Here is a 16936-nt window from a genome sequence, read left to right on the forward strand (position 1 = left end):
CCTCATGGCATCTCCTTAGGCTCCACCCCACCCTCTGGCTGTATTCGGAGCTGCCTCTCTGCCAGTGGTCTGCAGGCCCTGACCCAGTCGCCACTGCTGTTCCAGGGAAGAACGCCCTCCTCTCATAGCAAAGACAACAGAGGTAATCTGCCTGTTACCAGGGCTGAGCTCTCCTGTGGGTGACTCGCAGAATTCTCTTGAGAGTACAGAATGTTGGGAGATGTTTTTGACCGTGCAGTGTCATGTGCTCTTCCCAGAGAGGCTTTATGGTAGAACTTGGGCCATCTGAAAAGAAACCTGCAAAATCTTACCTTCCTAATTCAGATGATGGACGTGGTGTGCATGCTTTGACATTGGCAGCATGAGTGGATTTTCAGAGCCAGCCAACCACTTACTCACAGTAGGTTTACATCCACACCTATCACAACGGTTCTGTCATCTCTGCCATCAGACCCTAGGCTTCCCCATCTTCTGGCCCTTCCATAAAAAGCACAGGATCTGGCTGCTTATGACACTTGTTAGAAACATTTAAGGTGAGGGACTTGGGTGGTTCTCTTATCACAAAATCATTTCAGCCATGCAGAGTAACAAACCCCACTCACCCAAAAGAAAGCCTTTTGTGCAGACATACATTCAGGTACTTTGCTTTTCAGTTGCTTGTCACTGCCAGCACATAACCCTTTCAAGTGGAGGGTCTTACAACGAGTGGAGGTGACACACCTAATCCATTGTGTACCCCTCAGTGGTCATGCTGTCTTTCATTCAGACTGCACCTGTTGTGCTTTTTCCTAGATGAGGATGTGGATGTGTTTCCCTCCACTGCCGAAGTGTCTCCTTTCAGCCACACCTTCTCTCGGAAACGGCCTTTCAGAACTTACACGAGGAAGAAGCTTATTAGCTAGTCCTGGTAGAACATCGCTAGAGGACTCAAAAGGAAGATGCCTTGCACTCTGGAGATGTACTCCAAAGCAGCTTTCTCTGGGTGTAGTAACAATGCCAAGCTCATACCTTCAATCCTGCAATGTGCCTAGAACAAGAGTGGCTAGGACTTCATGGGACTGAGAAAGTTCACAAGTAAAGGTGACAGCAGCTAGGTCCCTGTGGACTTAAAGAAATTGGAGCCTATGGAGGGTATGGTAGTAAGCCCTAGCTAGCACTTGGGAGATGGAGACAACGCATCAGAAGTTTCTGACTATATAGCATGTACAAGGACAGCCTGGGCTATGAGACTCTGTCTCAAAAACAACAAAAGACATTAAGGACCTTAAGCCTTTTCTCCTAGTCATTGTTCAGATTTCCACTGGAATGCCTCATGGTCTTCAAACTCCCTCCCCCCCCCCCCCGTGGTCTTTATACGGGGCTAGGCCCTGACCCTTTTAGGGGAAGGTTGGAAATCTGGTGGGCAGCTGTTACTATATATAACTCTGACAGCCTTGGAGTATGATCCCAAGCAAAGATCCCATCCCAGGCCTTAGTGATTCAGAGGACCACTACCACACTGTGAAATGGGAAAAGGGAACCCTTGACATGGTCTCTTGAGGTGTTTGCCAAGGCTTGAGTTCTTCGACACAAGCGGTGCTTCATGAAGTAAGACCCATAAATGAAAGACTACAGCAAGAAACGAGGTAACAATAAAGTCATCCTGGCAAGTTAGCTTTTGGCATTTTTGCCTGGGATAACTGGCCATGGTCATATTGGAGTGTCTGCCCTGAGAGCCAGCCACCTCAGGACAGTCTTAGCCTGGTATGTGCTTGACACCTGTGTTGCCTTGTAATCAACTAAACCAAACTTGCTATGGAGTGTTGGCAAGAGCCTCATTTGCAGAGAGGGTTGATTTGGTACCTTCTCGGCCTTCCCAGAAGATTTAACCCTGTTGTGGTCCCAGGGCTATTCCTGTTGTCAGATTCCAAGTGAAAACTCCCATTTCTCCTTTCAGAGATGTGTTCACTTTGAGGTAAACCACTAAAAAGGAAGAAATGGCAGCCCTGAAGTGCTCGCATGAGTTGATTCCGAGTACCACTGATGTGTAAGGAAGAAAGGGCTTCAAGTTGGCTCTAAGTTCATCGTTATTTGTCCTGAGTTGGAGCCTGTGCACAGGCAGTGGGGGGAGCAAGGAAGTAGAGAGGAGAGCAGGATTCCAATATGCCCTTCAAGGATGTTCTCCAATAACCTAACCCCCACCAGACCTCAACTCTGATAGGCTCCACTACCCCTCAGCTGAGGACCAGCCTTCAGGAATCCTTGGGTGACACATTTAAGATGTAAGCCATAATGAGATTATTCCTGTTTATTATTAAATGATATTTTTAAAAAATTCTAAAAATGCTAATAACTTTCTCATGTATAAGACCATTGAAACCGTAACCCCATTGCCATTGACCTTTTTGTGACAAGCCTTGGACTATCAGAACTCTGGGCACACAGGTTTTAAGCCAGAACTGTCCCACAAATGAAAAGATAGCAGTCAGGTACTACAGCTTAAAGGAAGGGATTTTAAAAAAAAGAAAGACTGCTAAGTACCGTAGCAGGGAAAATCTAGTTCTTTTGGGTGTGGCCCATATTTGCAGACTCCAATTGTGGTAAAGATGAGACTCTGGATATAGTGTGAGGTAAGGACTGTCCTTCATTGAAGCAGAACAGGCAGTCTCCTCTCAGCAGGACTGGAATCTGAGACAGGGTCTGACCAAGGCCTACAAGGGGTTTTTCCTCACGTCGATGATCATCCCTGGGCTGGTTCTTCGGGGTTCCCGCCGGGGCTTAGGCAAGGGTCCAAAGTTCCAGGAGAGGCCCACTTCACCCATAGGTAGCACCCGCCCTACTGGGGGTTCAGTTGTTTCCCGGACCCTAGGCTCCTCAGAGGAGCCCTGCTCACTGCACACGCTTGAGCGTTTCCATGTTAGGGGTAGTGGAGCATGGACCAAGTCCCGGGACTCATCCCACACGCGGGGCGTCCCCTCCAAAAGGGAGGACTGCCAGAGAGATTCCGGAGCTGCTAGGTGGAGCCCATCTTCATTTCCAAGGCCTTGTCTATTTTCCAGGCAGAGGCTTCTCCTCTCACAACCTGTCACAACAGCATCTTTGTCAGACAGTAGACAGAGCTATCCCCTAACCCAGCTTCCCAAAGCCCCTGAACTTAAGCAACTTGAAACAAGCCAATAGAAGCACACATGAGGCATCTGGGTGTGACAGCACCCGGCCTGTAAATCCAGAGCCAAGAACTCAAGATCATCTGGCTAAGTAGGACTTTGAGGCTTCTTCCTCTGACTTCCCAGTAGTGCAGACCCAAATTAGATGCCAGTGTTTACCTCGGCTCTGGCCTGCAGTGTTTCCTCCGCTGAGCTTTTGCTTCAGCTCCTGGTTTATCCACATGTGTCGACCTAGTTCCTTCTCCAGAGCTTGAATCCGGGCCTCATATTGCCTCTTGCTGTCTGCTAACCCCTCGCCAAGGTGGTCTGGTATGGAAAGACGGATTGGTGAGGGGCTGTGGGCAGGGCAGACAGCATGGTCACTGGGCCGGGGGCAGCCAACATGCCCAGCCCCTCACCTCGACCCTGCTGAAGGAGCAGCTGCACATTCTGCTCGTGCTCCTTCTGCTGCAGGGTCAGCTGGCGGTCCATCTCCAAGCGCTGCCTCTCCAGGGCCACCTCCAGCCAATACACCAGCCGCTGCTGCTCCTCCAGCTGCATCTCCAGCTCCGAGAAGGCAATCTGTTGTTGGTGTTGCTCCTCTCGGAGTGTCACCACCTGTCCCAAGATCAGCCAGGCTCAGTTACCACATCAGTGACTTTCCCTGAGTAATCCTTAGCCAGTTGGTAAACACGGCAAGGGAATCACACCAGGTCTTTCCTGCCTCTGACCCAGGGCCCTAGAACAATCAGCATGTTCTCCAGGTGAAACTTAACACAAACCCTTTTCTACCACATAGTGCCAAGCTGCTAGACAGTGAAACTGGAATTGCACCTAGACCAGGCTTTTCAACCAAAGAACCAGGCATTTGGCATTTAACGCTGGGTCATTCCTGGTTATGGGACCTGTCTATTATAAAGTATTTGGCAGCATCCCTGGCCACTACCCCTAACACCATGGCAAACAAAAATACCTCCAGACATGTCCTAAGATGCAAAACCATCCCCTCTTGAAATCCCATTAATGTAAGTGAGGGCCTTCAGACAATAAGCTGGGGGAGACTGAATCTTAGCTTCCCTGAGATGGCTTCAAAGAGACTAGAAAGTAGAGCTGACCCTGACCCTGTCCCCTCATCTGGGAAAAAGGAACACACTTCTTGGAGATGCCAGCAGACCTTCCAACGAGCTAAACAAAGTGAAGGCAAGGAGTTTGTGCTGGTAATCCACCTTGTCAAAATACTTGCACAGCAGGGCTCTGGTCTCTGAGGAGGAAAGGTAGCTGAGCTTGGCCATGAGATTCATCTCACACTGGGACAGCAAGGAGGCCGAAGCCCGCAGCACCCGCTGGCGGCATGTGATGGCCTCATTCTTGTACTCAATGGCAGCGTCCAGGGCCTCGATGGCCTCATCCAGCTGGAAGAGTGTCCTCTCCTCCTGTAAGAACAGGCTCTCGTGAAGGAGGGGTACCAGACGTCCTGAACCACAGCCAGCACCCATACATAACAGCCTTTCGTGTCCCCTCAGCCTGACACAGTATGAAAAACAATGCTGCAAGGCTATGATCTCAGGTGCTTATCCACTTTGGGGTAAGCCTGGGGAGCTACAGAAAGCTGCGCTGGGCCTGCCTAAGACTCCAGACAACCAGGAGTAAGTTTCTGTAGTGCAGGCTTTTTGTTTTGGGGAAGAGCGCTTGCTTCGTATAAAGCTTGGGTATCTAGTTCCACTGGAAGGGAGCTGAAGTCCACACGGTCCCACATGCATCGAAGGGCAATCTCACTCTACGTTGCAAGGCTTACCACCCATCAGTCCCTTTGTTCTAAAGCAGCAAGGCCAGCACTGACGGAGAAACGGGGAAAGGGACAGAGGGGAGCAGGTCAAAGGGCTGAAGCATAGGGACAGAGCTGGTGGCCCCCAGTGGGCCTACCTCAGGTGACAGCAGGCTTCCCTGCCTCAGCTTGCTATCAATCTCCAGCCGTTGCTTCAGCAGCGAGTCCTTCTCCTGACGCAGGGTGTCTATCTCCCCTCGGATCTGCTGCTGGTTCTGGGCGCTGCCTTGCCGCAGCTGACCACTCTTCTCAGACAGCTCCTTCTCTAGGTGTTCTAGACGGCTGGACACGCGCACAATGTCTTCATTTAGGGCCTGAGGCAGCACAGCCAGTGTGTCAGACAAGGAGCAGGTACTGTCCTCAGGACACAGAAGGGGCTTCTACTGCTCCCTGGATGCTAAGGAGAATGTGGGTCTACATGCAATCCAGATGCTTGTTAGGGATTGGGGTCCTTTAAAGGACCAAAACATCTGCGAAGGAGATCGCCCAGAGGAGGCTCTAACGTTAAGAAGGGATGATGGGCCGAGACAGCTGGTGTGTGGTACGCTCAGTACGGAGACTTGGCTGGAGAGTAATTAGACCATGGGAAAGTCCGGCCCTTCCTAGAGGCCAGTTTGGAAGGAAGCAAGGGTTCTATGTCCAAGGGATATTATAGGTGACCTAGTGACTCAGAGCTCTTGCGCTCTATGATGGCAGTGACAGGGATCCTGGTCTGAGTGTCCACAACCCTTTAGGAATCTGGCTCAAGCACCTGCATAGAAACAGTCCTGGGTTTGGGTGTGATCTGGCAAAAACATCACTTCAAAGAACCTCACCTATCTACACCCTGCCCTGCAGGGCCTCCCTTGGCTAGAAATCTTCTGATGGGGACTCACCTGACTGGACCTCAGGCGCTTGCTCTCTAGCCCCGTCTTCTCCTGCATCAGGGCTTCCTTCTTGGCCAGAATGACCTCCCGCTTCCGGAGCTCCTCTCCCAGTTCCTCCAGCGCCCGCCGCTGCTGCAACACCTTTTCCATCTCCTGGTCCAGCCACTTCTTCTGCTCCTCAATCTTCTAAGGGACAGTGGAGGAAGCAGTGACCTCAGTGCCTGCCTCTAGCCGGAGCTACCCAAGGTCCCAAGGACAGCAGCAGATCCCCCCAGGCAATAAACAGGTCATCCAGCTGCCAAGCTCACTGGGATGCAGGCTCAGCCTGGCCGCACCTGCTGCTGCTCCAGGCTCACCACAGAGCCATTGCTGCCACTGCGCCTCTTCCGCTGGAAGGCTGCGATCTCTTCTGTCTTGATTTTCAGGATCTTCTGCTGTTGCTCATGCTTCAGCTCCAGCTCCTGGGGGAAGAGGCTCAGTGAGAGGGGAAAGAAGGAGAAAGCCTGGGGGACAAGGCCCTGGCATGCACCCATAGCCTCAAGTTTCCTATAAGTTCTTGATAGTGAGAAGTAACCTGTTTCCAAGATCACGCAGCTATATGAGTAGTGGGAACAAGACAGACCCCTGGTCTGGCTAGCCAGAGCCTGACCTTGACACGATGCTGCCTCTTGTTCATCTCCGTCTCGAGACGCCGCTTTTGCTCTGTCTCCTCACGGAGCCGCCTCTGCAGCTGCCCCTGCTGTCGCCTCATGAGCTGCACATTCCGCTCCAGCTCCTGTAGCCGAGTCTCACTTTGAGCCGACAGTGACACCAGCCGCTCTGTTGCCTGCTTCTTCTCCTTCAGTACCTGGGACCCACACAGCAAACACAGGCTACGCACAGGGGTATAGGAGCCTGGCAGAGTCCCTGGCACTTATCAAGGGTGGGTAGGGCCAACAAGGGAAGGGAAGAAGGTAGGTGGATATAGGCTAATAACACCACCAACAACAGTACCTACATAACTCTTAGTTCATGGTGGAATTATGCTACATGCTTTCTATATAGCAAATGATCTAACAAATCCATGAAACAGTCTGCCTACTGGGCTGGCAAAATGTGTAAATGTTTACATCTTTCAGTGTGTAAAGATGCTTGCTCCCAAGTCCATTGATTGACTTGGGTTTGATCCCTGGGATCCACATGGTAGAAGGAGGGAACCAACTCCAAAAGGTATCCTCTGACCTACATTTACACACACACACACACACACACACACACTCACACACACTCACAAATACACTGTGGCACCCTTACACATAGACACACACAAAATAAGAGAAGTGTGATAAAAAATTAGAATGACTACAATTCTCACATTACAGATTAGGAAACAGGCACAGAGGGGCTATGCAGATTGACTAAGAACCCACAGCTAGAGGCTGGAGAGATGGCTCCATGGTTAAGAGCACTTGCTGCTCTTTGTAGAGGATGGGGGTTGAGTTCCCAGCACCCACCTGGGCTCACAACTGTCAATAACTTCAGTTCCAGAGGATCCAATGCCCTTCTCTGGCTTCCACAGGTACACACGTATACACACACACACACACACACACACACACACACACACACACATGTATTTGGGCAAAACAATCATACACATAAAAATAATGTCTTAAGTAAAAAAAACTGGATTTTCCAGTCAGGCTGCACTGCCTGTATTCTCAACCATTCTAACAGGTCCTCTCAGACAGGCAGCTGGGGGTCATCTGAGGTAAAAGCCAGGATGGCCAGGGCTACAGGCAGAACTGCCTTCCCCCACACTAATCCTGCACCTGAATGTGACTTCATTTAGAGACAGAGTGGCCTTTAAGCTGCTGTGAGGTCCTTGATGGTGACCCTGACCTGTGCACAGGAAAGGCAGACATGCAGACAGAGGGACGACAGCCATCCACAGCCTCAGGAGGCCTCAGGAACGGTCAGACCTGTGGGCATCGTGAGCTTGCCCCTCCAGCCTCCTGTGTGAGCGGAGGTGCTGTGCCCCGCCCCTCCCACCTGTGGTACCCTGCTCTAGCAGCACTAGCAGACTAATATGAGCTGCTCACGGACGGAAGGAAGGTGGGCACGCACAGCCACGTGTTAGAAGACTAAACCAGGCCTTGGGGACCGTGTTTCTCCCAGAACCAAAAGGAAAGCAAGCTAAATGAATGAGGGGTCAGGTGGAGAGACAGGAGAATGAAGCACGGCTGAGACCATGGATGAGTGTGTGGAGTGGAGATTTTCTTTAGATGTCCACCTCCCTTGGTCAGCAGGCAGCAGCCACCTCTATTCCTGCTGTGTTGAAAGCTAAGCTGATCCTAGCTTATCTAAGCTGATCCTAGATGGCAGTTAGAAGGAATGACTGCCACCACAATTCTGTTCCCAGGGACCCCAGCTGAGAACCCCAACACTGACCTGCACCTGGCTTTGGGCTGCAGCTACCCTTTTACGGAATTCCTGAAGCCTGGACCTCTCGCTGGCATCCTGGGGCTCCCTGCTCTCCAGCTCGCGAAGCTGCCTCTGCCCCTCACACAGCTCCGCCCGCACTCGCTCAGCCTCCTGCTCCAGCTCCCGGATGCGCTGGCTGTGCTGGCGGTTCAGAGCCTGGGCCGCCTTCCCTGGAAGAACGTGGAGCCACAGTGACACAGGCAGACCCCCTCCCAGATTAAGGCCACCGTCCCTCCCCTCGGAGTTCTGTTTCCCAGGCCCTATCAGTCTGGGACATTACATGGTTCCTCAACCTCTCACCATCATCTTAAATCTACTCAAACACCCCCCACCTCAGCCCATCTTTCTTCTAGTCCTGGCTGACCAGGATTCATGGTCCTCGAGGGACAGTGCCTAGGCTCTGGGTACTAAGAACACAGGAGTCTGCAGACTGACCCCCAGCACTGACCAAAATAGAACAAGCCAGTACATGTCCCTGCAATCCCAGTACTTGGGAAGCGAAGGCAGAAGGATCAGGAGTCCGTGGCCAGTGCTGGCTACACATCTCCTTTTTCAAACCAGCCTGGGCCGCATGAAACCATCTCAAACAAGTCAGGAAGACACCAAGGGCAAGGCCTGATGGGTAGCAGGGAAAGGTCCGAGTTGTTTGTTTGCTTTTTGAGAAGCCATTACAGGTCGAAGGATACAGTGGCTGGGATTTGCTTCAAAATATAGTAGCAAGGAGAAATGGGCAGAGATCAGGGTGGGCACTGTGCAAAGTCTGGCTAATGACCTCTGTGCCAATCTTTCCCTTTAACCATCTACTTCAAAGTCTGACAAATGAACTGGTAATAAATTCACAACTCTTAAAAACATGCAAACAGGCAGGCAAGATAGCTTAGTAGATAAAGGCACCTGCGGCCAAGCCTAATGACCTAAGTTCGATCCCCAAGCTCCTTGGTAGAGAAAACCGACTCCTGTAAGTTACCTTCTGACCTCTACATGTGCACTGTGTCATGCACACATCATGTGCAGAGAGAGAGAGAATGTATTTTTTAAATGTTTTTGAAAACCTATCAGATGGCCACCACTTAAAGTTGTCCCCAAGTCCCCTGTTAATCACCGGTATCAGATGTGGCATACTCTGGGAAAATTGCTTTCTCATTTACACTGTGACTAGGACTGAGGACTGAGTGTGACTGGTCCCCAACATGATACCTCCAAAGTAAGAGTCAGTAGATAAGAAGCTCTGTTTGCTGAGGAATATTCCAAGCACGCCACCGGAATTAACTAATTCATTTAACCTTCACAGCCATCCTATGGAATAGGTACAAGTACTATTCCCTTCAAAGAAGAGAAAACAAGACAGCCGGAAGAGGCCAAGCTAGGTCCTGACCCAGGCCCTGAGGCCTGTGCTGTTAAGCAGTACACTGCTGAACCTTCTCCAAAGCAGCATAGGAAGAAGGCCGAGCAGGAGACCCACCCCAGTGCCTCCACTGACCTGTACGGACCAGCTCACCAATGAGCTCCTCCTTCATTCGGATGTTGATGGCCAGTTCCCGGATCTTCTGCTGGGCCTGGGCCAGCCGCCACTCTGAGGCCACGGCAGCTGGAGCCTGGCGGGTCTGAACTGGGTTCTTGCCACCACCGACTGCGACTGCTACAACACGCAGATTGTCAGGATTGTCCTGACTGAGCAAGGAGGAGGCTGTGGGGTGGGCTAGAGGGGTACCTTCCGTGCTCCCCACACAGCCTACCTTGCAGTGCTGGGATGGCAGAAGCTGGCTCTTCTGGGCAGACCTCTGGGCCCTTCCTGTCAGTTGGGCTCCTGGGACGAACCCCTGCCCTCTGACTCCAGATCCCATTTCTTGAGGGCAGAAGCAAGAGTCAATACCATCCGCCAGTCCCTGATCTAGCCTAGCCACCTCTTAGGTCTGGAGGGAAGAAGAGAGGCCTTGGGACCCTCCAACCCCCAGGATCAATGTCACTCAAGATAGAGAGGGGGCAGAGCTTAGAAGATGATCAAAAGTGCAGGAACCACGAGTCACCTTGGAAACTGAGCATCAGGAAGGAAGTCTGGGTACTTCCTATCACAGCCACCCACTGAAACCTTCCCACCCTGAGCTCACAGACCTTCCAGGGAGGCAGTGCAAGAGCCGAGAGAGGCCTCCATAGGACTGCTGAGAGGATGACCAGGAGTCTCCTACCGCCCAGAGCAACCCAGAGCTGACCCGAGTCCAACACACTGACTCTTCCTCACCTGCGCAGGTGTAAGGTCCGCCTGGGTGGCTCCTCCTCCTCCTCCTCCTCCTCCTCTTCCTCTGATGTAGTGGAGGAGCTACTTCCCAGCTTGTTCACCTGGGCCAACACGTCCGCCTTGACTTCCTTGCCATTTGTCACCTGCTATTAGGGCTCACAATGAGAATGCTTGCAGGGTACCCTCTGAGCTGTTCCCAAGGCCGATGCTCAAGCGTGCCCCGCCCTGCCACTGTCCTCTCTTCAACTCCCTCTACCGTCTTCGCCCTCAAGCTCTGTAAAGGGACTCACTGGGAAGTGTTCCCACCCTTGGCCCTCGGGGATGTCATCTCCTGACAGCTGGTTCTCCTCGAATGACAAGCTGCCCTTTCTAGTTGCTCGTGTGCACCTTTCTCACCACTGACACCCTGACAGAATGACGGGTACACGACACACTCCCATCTAACCCAAGCCCTCGGCAACTACACAGCTGAGGGGACCTCGAGTTCAGAAGCGACACAGGACTCAACGTTGTCTAAAAAGACCCCAAGCTGTAGAACCTACAGGCAGGGGGGGGCAGGCCTTGGGGAGACAAAGTGGAGCTTGTGGAAGAGTGAGTCTGCAAGGAGCCACCCCCAGAACGTGTGTAAGGAGCTCCATCCCCAGGTGTGCAAGGGTGTTACCTCGTCATCGCTGATATCCTCACTCTAAACAATCTCCAGCTGCCTCAAGATGCTCACTGGCCCTGGTCACTTCTGAGAGGCCCCACAGTCTCTCACACTTGGTCCCTTTCTCTAGGGACACCTGAAATAGGAATCTTCTATCTCACAGCCGGTGCCATGGAGACACAAACAAGGGGCACGTGCCCCAGTGCTGCCCTGACCTATCAAGCCTCACCAGCCTCCTTACCTGCTCAGAGCTAACTTCTTCTCCAGGAAGACATGTCCGGGGCACCATGCCCATCGTGTGAGTGCGGGAACCCCCCAGGGGGGCTGTGTGAGGCCGGGGCACAAAGGAGCCTGATGGCAAGCCCTGCAGGAGCCCCGGTGCTCCCCAGCCAGGCTGTGCCAGCTCTAGGCGCAGCCGGAGTTCCACCATCTCCTCCTGTTGCTCCCGCAGGCGGTCGCTCTGCAAGACAGTCCAGGAGCGGATGGGGACTCAGATGCCAAGGGTGGCCATGTGTGCTGAGCAGCCTAAGTACAAGACACTGAAGAAGGAATCAGGACATCCCACCTGGGATGAAACTGGAAACCACAGACCCATTTCTGTCTGAATAGCACACACCACACTGGTTCCCACCCAAGCTTTCACCCTACCCTGCCCAATGCTCATCACATTCCTGCACACCTGCGTACCACCCCATCCCCGACACCAGCCGGGCACAATGCTGATCTTGTCAGCAGGCTCCCACATGGTATCCTGCTGCCCCCAGATGCCAGCTCCAGCCAAAAAGCGCCAGGCATGGCTGTCGGAGCACTTCCTTCACTGTCCGTTGCCACGGTGAGGCACCACACATCTCTACACAGCCCTCCACCAGCTGCCCTAGGTCCAGCTCTCCATTCAAACTCTTCCTTCCATTCTGGAGAAAGCCCACCTCCTCCAGGAAGCCTTCCTGGTGTGCATCCTACCTGCAGTTTGTACTGTTCCATGGCGTCCTCCAAAGCCGCCAGGAAGTCTCGATTCTCCTCCTCTAGCCGGGCCACCTGGCTCTGCAGGGTCAACAGCTGCTGGGCCCCCTCATCTCCCTATGGGCCAAGGAGAAAGGGTTTAGGGGTGGTGCCTGGCAAGGTGCTGGAACACCCTAACTTTCTCTGTCTTGACCCTAGTTCTCCCAGCCCTATCTATACTTTCTTCCAAGATCTTTTGCAACCTTGGTTTTCCTGGCCTGTCTAGCCTTAGGTTCCTTCTCCAAGCCATTTGGGTCATCTCCCATCATTATTGGTGATGTTTTAATAAGACTTATCACTAATATTATTTTTGTTTTGAGTTAAGGTATTGCTATGTAGCCAAGGCTAGCCTAGAACTCATGGTCTTCATGTTTCCACCTTCCCCGAGTTGGAACTATGGATGCGGCCACTATTCCCACGGATCTCGGTTGTTTGCTTCCTTGCTTATTCAGGTTCTTCAAGACAGGGCTTCCGTGTAGCCCTGGCTGTCCTGGAACTCTCGATCTGTAGACCACCCTGGCCTTAAACTCCACCCACCTCTGCCTTCCAAGTGCTGGGGTTAAAGGCGTGCCCTATCAGGCACGACGTGTTTCTTATTAATGTTACTATTATCAAGAACACCTCAGTCTTTGTCATTGTGCTTGACTTCTATTACTGCTTCTGATCTTACAAAAATCCGTACTTAACAGACCCAGAGGCTAAGCAAAGTTAAGTTAGTGACATTAGTCACTAGAAGTGACCCAGCATGATAGCCTGGCTTAAACCCTCTTCCCTCGATCCCTACCAGGGGCCCACCCCAAGGCCACCTTTCTCCCGCTGGTCCCCTGTGCCGCCTGGTCTTCAGCTGGAGCGCTTTCGATGCCGCTGTCGGGTCCCGAGGCAGAGCTCAGGGCGCTGCGCTCACCCTCCACCGCGCACAGCCAGTCCCGCACTTTGCGGGCAGCAGCGCCGGGCAGCCCAGGCTCGGCCTGCAGCTCTCGCAGGAAGCTGTAGGCGGCGCTGGTGCGGGCCCGGCAGCGCGCGCACTCGGCGCCCAGGCCCGCAGCGACTACAGCGGAGCCCACGGCGGGGCAGGGCACGCGCCGGCCCCGGTGGATGATGCGCGTCTCGGAGCGGTGTCGCGGCGGCCCGCGCGCACCTGCCGCCTGTTCCTCGGGGATGCGCTCGGCCTCTGGACGCCAGTTGACTGTGGCGCGATTGCGGATGTTCTGGGCACGGCTGGCGTAATTTAGGGTGTTGAGGGTTTCATCGAAGTCAGAGGAGGAGGGGCTGACGCAGGCGATCATCACTGTCTTGGCGTTCCCTCCCAGAGAGTCTTTGAGGATCCTAAGAGCGCAAGGATGATACGCGTTAATGCATTGACTCTTGTGAGTACTGACCTAGGACCACCGGTCTAGGTTCAAAGCACCTTTCCTGGGGAAGGGGTGTCCATGATCCCACCCGAACCCAGAGAGATGGGCCATCTCACCGGGTGATCTTGGAATCACGGTAAGGGATGTGGCTGCCTCGGCGCTGGGGGTCCCCCAGAGCGCTAATGACATTTCCCAGCGCCAGCAGGGTGCTGTTAATCTGGATGCTCTCTTTCAGGCGTTCACCGGTGCTGCCAGTCTTCAGAACCCTCTCAGAGCCTGCCAGGTCCACGAAGTGGAATTTGGAGACCAGCAGGTGGCCAGCGGCGGGTCGAGGCAAGCGGCTAGGAGCCCGTCCCCGCTGCTCCAGGGTCACAGTAAAGACTGTGTGTGAGCGGCTGGAGAGGCGGTTGAAGTGTGTGGCGCCTGTGTGCCGCGCAGCGCTGCCCATCTCCAGGAGGCTCAGCACCTCGTCCAGGCCTTCCACGTCCACTTCTTTCACCCCACAGAGCACTGTGGAAACAGAAGACTGTGAGCAGCTCCCCTACAGACAGCCAGAAGACAAGCAAAACCAGTCCAGGACTTCTACCTGCTCTTCCTCACCCAGACCACCCACTCATGCCACGAGTACCAGCTTTCCCAAACTTACCTTAATGTTTCCCATTCTCGACACAGAAGCATGTACTGAACAGCAAACAAAAACCACCATCCAGGGCCTGGATTTCCCTTGCCGGAAGTGTCTCTCTTTCCCAGACAGGTTAAGCCAGCCCACCCTCAGAGCACACGGGCAGGCTTTCCTTGCCAAAGGCCTCACTAGTCATTAGAGGATTCCGGAGACTTCTCACCAACATTTCCCCGGTCATCCTCCCGAAGCTGGATGTCCCGGCTGGCAGTGCCCACTTCTAGCAGATCTCGGAACTCCTCCTTGTATAGTTCCAGGTAGGAGACATGTACCAGGCAGTCTAGCAGGTCATTCTCATCAATGAGCTTGAAGGCCTCGGCCATGGCCCTTGGGATGATACCTTGTTCATCTTCATGCAGGGAGGCTGGGGAGATACCACAGAGTTGCCAGCTGCCATGCCCCCTGCTGGACCTGGCTCAAGTATCCAACACCAGCAGCAGCAGCTAGAGAATGGGACTGTTAGCCTGAAGACAATGAGAGAGGCCAAGGAGAGACAGCCTCTGCTAGGCTGTGCTCCAGGATAGTGAAGCAGAATTAGAGCCTTCAAGCAACCTCTCATGGATTAATGAAGTGTGCTTTCCTGATGCACCCTCCTTCCACCATTCCCAACAGATTATCAGATACCCTAGACTTGATTACTCCCAGGGACAGGAAAGTCACTACCACGGCCCAAGCACAGCTATCTAATGAGCCTCTTAATTTTCTTCAAAGAAGTAGAGTGTTCATCCTAAGACCCCAGAGGAAGTTTGCTTAAATATATTTGCAACAGAATGCCAGGAAATTATCAAATAAAAAGACTGAAAGACTAGGGGTATAAGTTCTTGGAAGAGCACTTGCCTAACATATGAGCCCCGAGTTCAGTACACAGCAACACATAGGACTGGAGAATACTTAATGATAAATTTTCCTTACCATGCATATCACATACATGGTCTTTATCACCATCCCCAACTCAAAATAGATGGCTCCACATATTAGGTCAAGAACTAAAATAATATTTTATGGCCAGAAAACTCAGATGCTTCCAGGTATAGTGGTTCATAGACCAGGAAAGTTACAATTAAATATTGTTCGTTCGTGTCTGTCTGTGTGGGTGTGTGTATGTGTGGATGGGGGTCGGGAAGGGGTCACTGAGGATCAAACTCGTGGCCTTAAGTGAGACAGCGACTCTACCAATGAGCAACGAACAACCCTGGCCACATGGCATATTATTGAGAAAACACAGCAGGATGGAAAAGAGTGGTTATCAACTAATGCCTTGTCTAACCAGGCACGCCTTTGATCCCAGAGGACAGAGGCAGACAGATCTCTGACACCGGCCTGGTCTACAGAGTGAGTTCCAGGACAGCCAGGACTACACCGGGAAATCCTGTCTCAAAAGATAGAGGCATTTAAAAAAAAAAAAGTCATGCTTGAGGTATAAAGTATAATCCTCTTCACAGCGAAACTGGAATGCTCCGGAAGGTGATCATCAAGCCTGCCCTTCTGTGCATGTACCCTCCTGCATTTTCTTAATTTTCTACAACAATTATGCCTCTGTAATTGCTATGATCTGTGTATGTCTCCCCAAAACTCATGCATTAAAATCCTTACTCCTACTGTGAGGATATTAGGAAACAGGGTGACTAATTCATGAGTTGGAGCCCTCGTGAATCAAATGAGTATAAGAGAGAGAAGGAAGAGGAAAAAAAAAAGCAAAAGGAAACAAAAACACCTCTGTGGAGCTGGAGAGGTTGCTGAGGGGTTAAGACCACTTACTGCTAAATAAAAGGCTTGAGCTGGGTATGGCACTGCATGTCTACTATACTAGCATGGGGCGGGGAAGACACTGAAAGAGACAACTGAAGCTTTGAAGTCCACTGGACTACACAGTGAATTTCAGGCAGCCTCAGGCAAAACTCTGCCACCAAAAACAAAAGGCTACCTTGTAAGGTTATATGGAAACTATTGCTCTTTTGTTGACACCTTGACCTTGTCTTTGGAGCCCCCAGAATCAAAGACAGCCATTCACCCACAAACCCCACTTCCTGCCTTTCCCAGCCAGCTGACATGGTGGGTCCCACCATGGAGTGCTGATCTCTGACTAGGAAATTCCCCACTCTGTCCTCAGCATCCTTGCTTTGGAGTGGGGTTGGGGGTGCAGAAATTCAGGAAAACCTTGAGGCCTCTCAAAGTGGTCCAAGGAACATGATTAGGATCACTCACCCACACTGGCCTCCCCCATGGTATACGTCTTCCCAGAGCCTGTCTGACCATAGGCAAAGACGGTGGCATTGAAGCCCTCAAAGAAAGCCTCAAGGAGGGGCTGCACGCAAGCCTGGTACACAGCCTCTTGCCCAGAGTCCTCTCCCAGTACCACATGGAAGCCAAAGTGGCGGTCACGCCCCAGGGTGATTCGACCATGCTCAGGCTCCACCTGCAGGCAACTCTGATGACCGTGGAGCAGCTCCTTGGGCAGCAATGGGCGAACTCGAAGAGCCACCCTCACTGGAGCCTCCTCAGCCCCAGTCAGCCTCTGGGCCTCCAGCCCCATGTTGAAGGACAGCAGCTCCGGGATCTGCAGAGAAACGAGAAGGACCTTACCATCGATCTGTACCACAGGGGCCCGACCACACAGCTCTAGACTTTGGGGAGACTGAGGGAGGGGTAGTCAAAGTTCAGAGCATCTACCCAACCAGGTACCAAACTGACACAAACCATAAAACCACAGTAACTTCTCCTGACTTCCTCCCCTGGTCCCTCTCC

The 16936-nt window shown here is 52.5% G+C and overlaps 2 protein-coding genes across 4 annotated transcripts in view; one reads left to right on the top strand and one right to left on the bottom strand.

Moving 5' to 3' along the window:
* Positions 1–902, top strand: part of TICRR (TOPBP1 interacting checkpoint and replication regulator) — a gene marked incomplete at both ends in the record, with an annotated part of 38692 nt that extends 37790 nt beyond the window's left edge. The window contains 2 exons of the mRNA XM_080914288.1: positions 20–142; positions 793–902. Of these exons, the coding sequence (XP_080770414.1) occupies positions 20–142; positions 793–902 (233 nt within the window). The remainder of the gene's footprint in view (positions 1–19; positions 143–792) is intronic.
* Positions 903–2450: 1548 nt separating this feature from the next.
* On the bottom strand, positions 2451–16724 carry KIF7 (kinesin family member 7; the record flags this gene model as incomplete). Of its 3 annotated transcripts, none has more annotated exons than XM_080914954.1 (18): positions 2451–3061; positions 3306–3452; positions 3545–3743; positions 4352–4558; positions 5049–5264; positions 5826–6002; positions 6152–6277; positions 6466–6663; positions 8247–8449; positions 9760–9909; positions 10016–10125; positions 10519–10658; positions 11403–11621; positions 12122–12238; positions 12967–13486; positions 13629–14022; positions 14355–14555; positions 16397–16724. In XM_080914954.1, 18 exons carry the CDS (start codon positions 16722–16724, stop codon positions 2691–2693), a joined length of 4023 nt encoding a protein of 1340 aa, XP_080771080.1. In that variant the 3' UTR covers positions 2451–2690. The 3 variants fall into 3 exon arrangements, with proteins under 3 accessions (XP_080771080.1, XP_080771079.1, XP_080771078.1); XM_080914953.1 differs by having other exon boundaries at positions 5826–5999; positions 9760–9915; positions 10519–10661; XM_080914952.1 differs by having other exon boundaries at positions 9760–9915; positions 10519–10661.
* Between the last annotated feature and the right edge of the window lie 212 nt (positions 16725–16936).

Source organism: Micromys minutus (genome assembly GCF_963924665.1).
Source record: "Micromys minutus genome assembly, chromosome: 3".
Classification (NCBI taxonomy): Eukaryota; Metazoa; Chordata; class Mammalia; order Rodentia; family Muridae; genus Micromys; species Micromys minutus.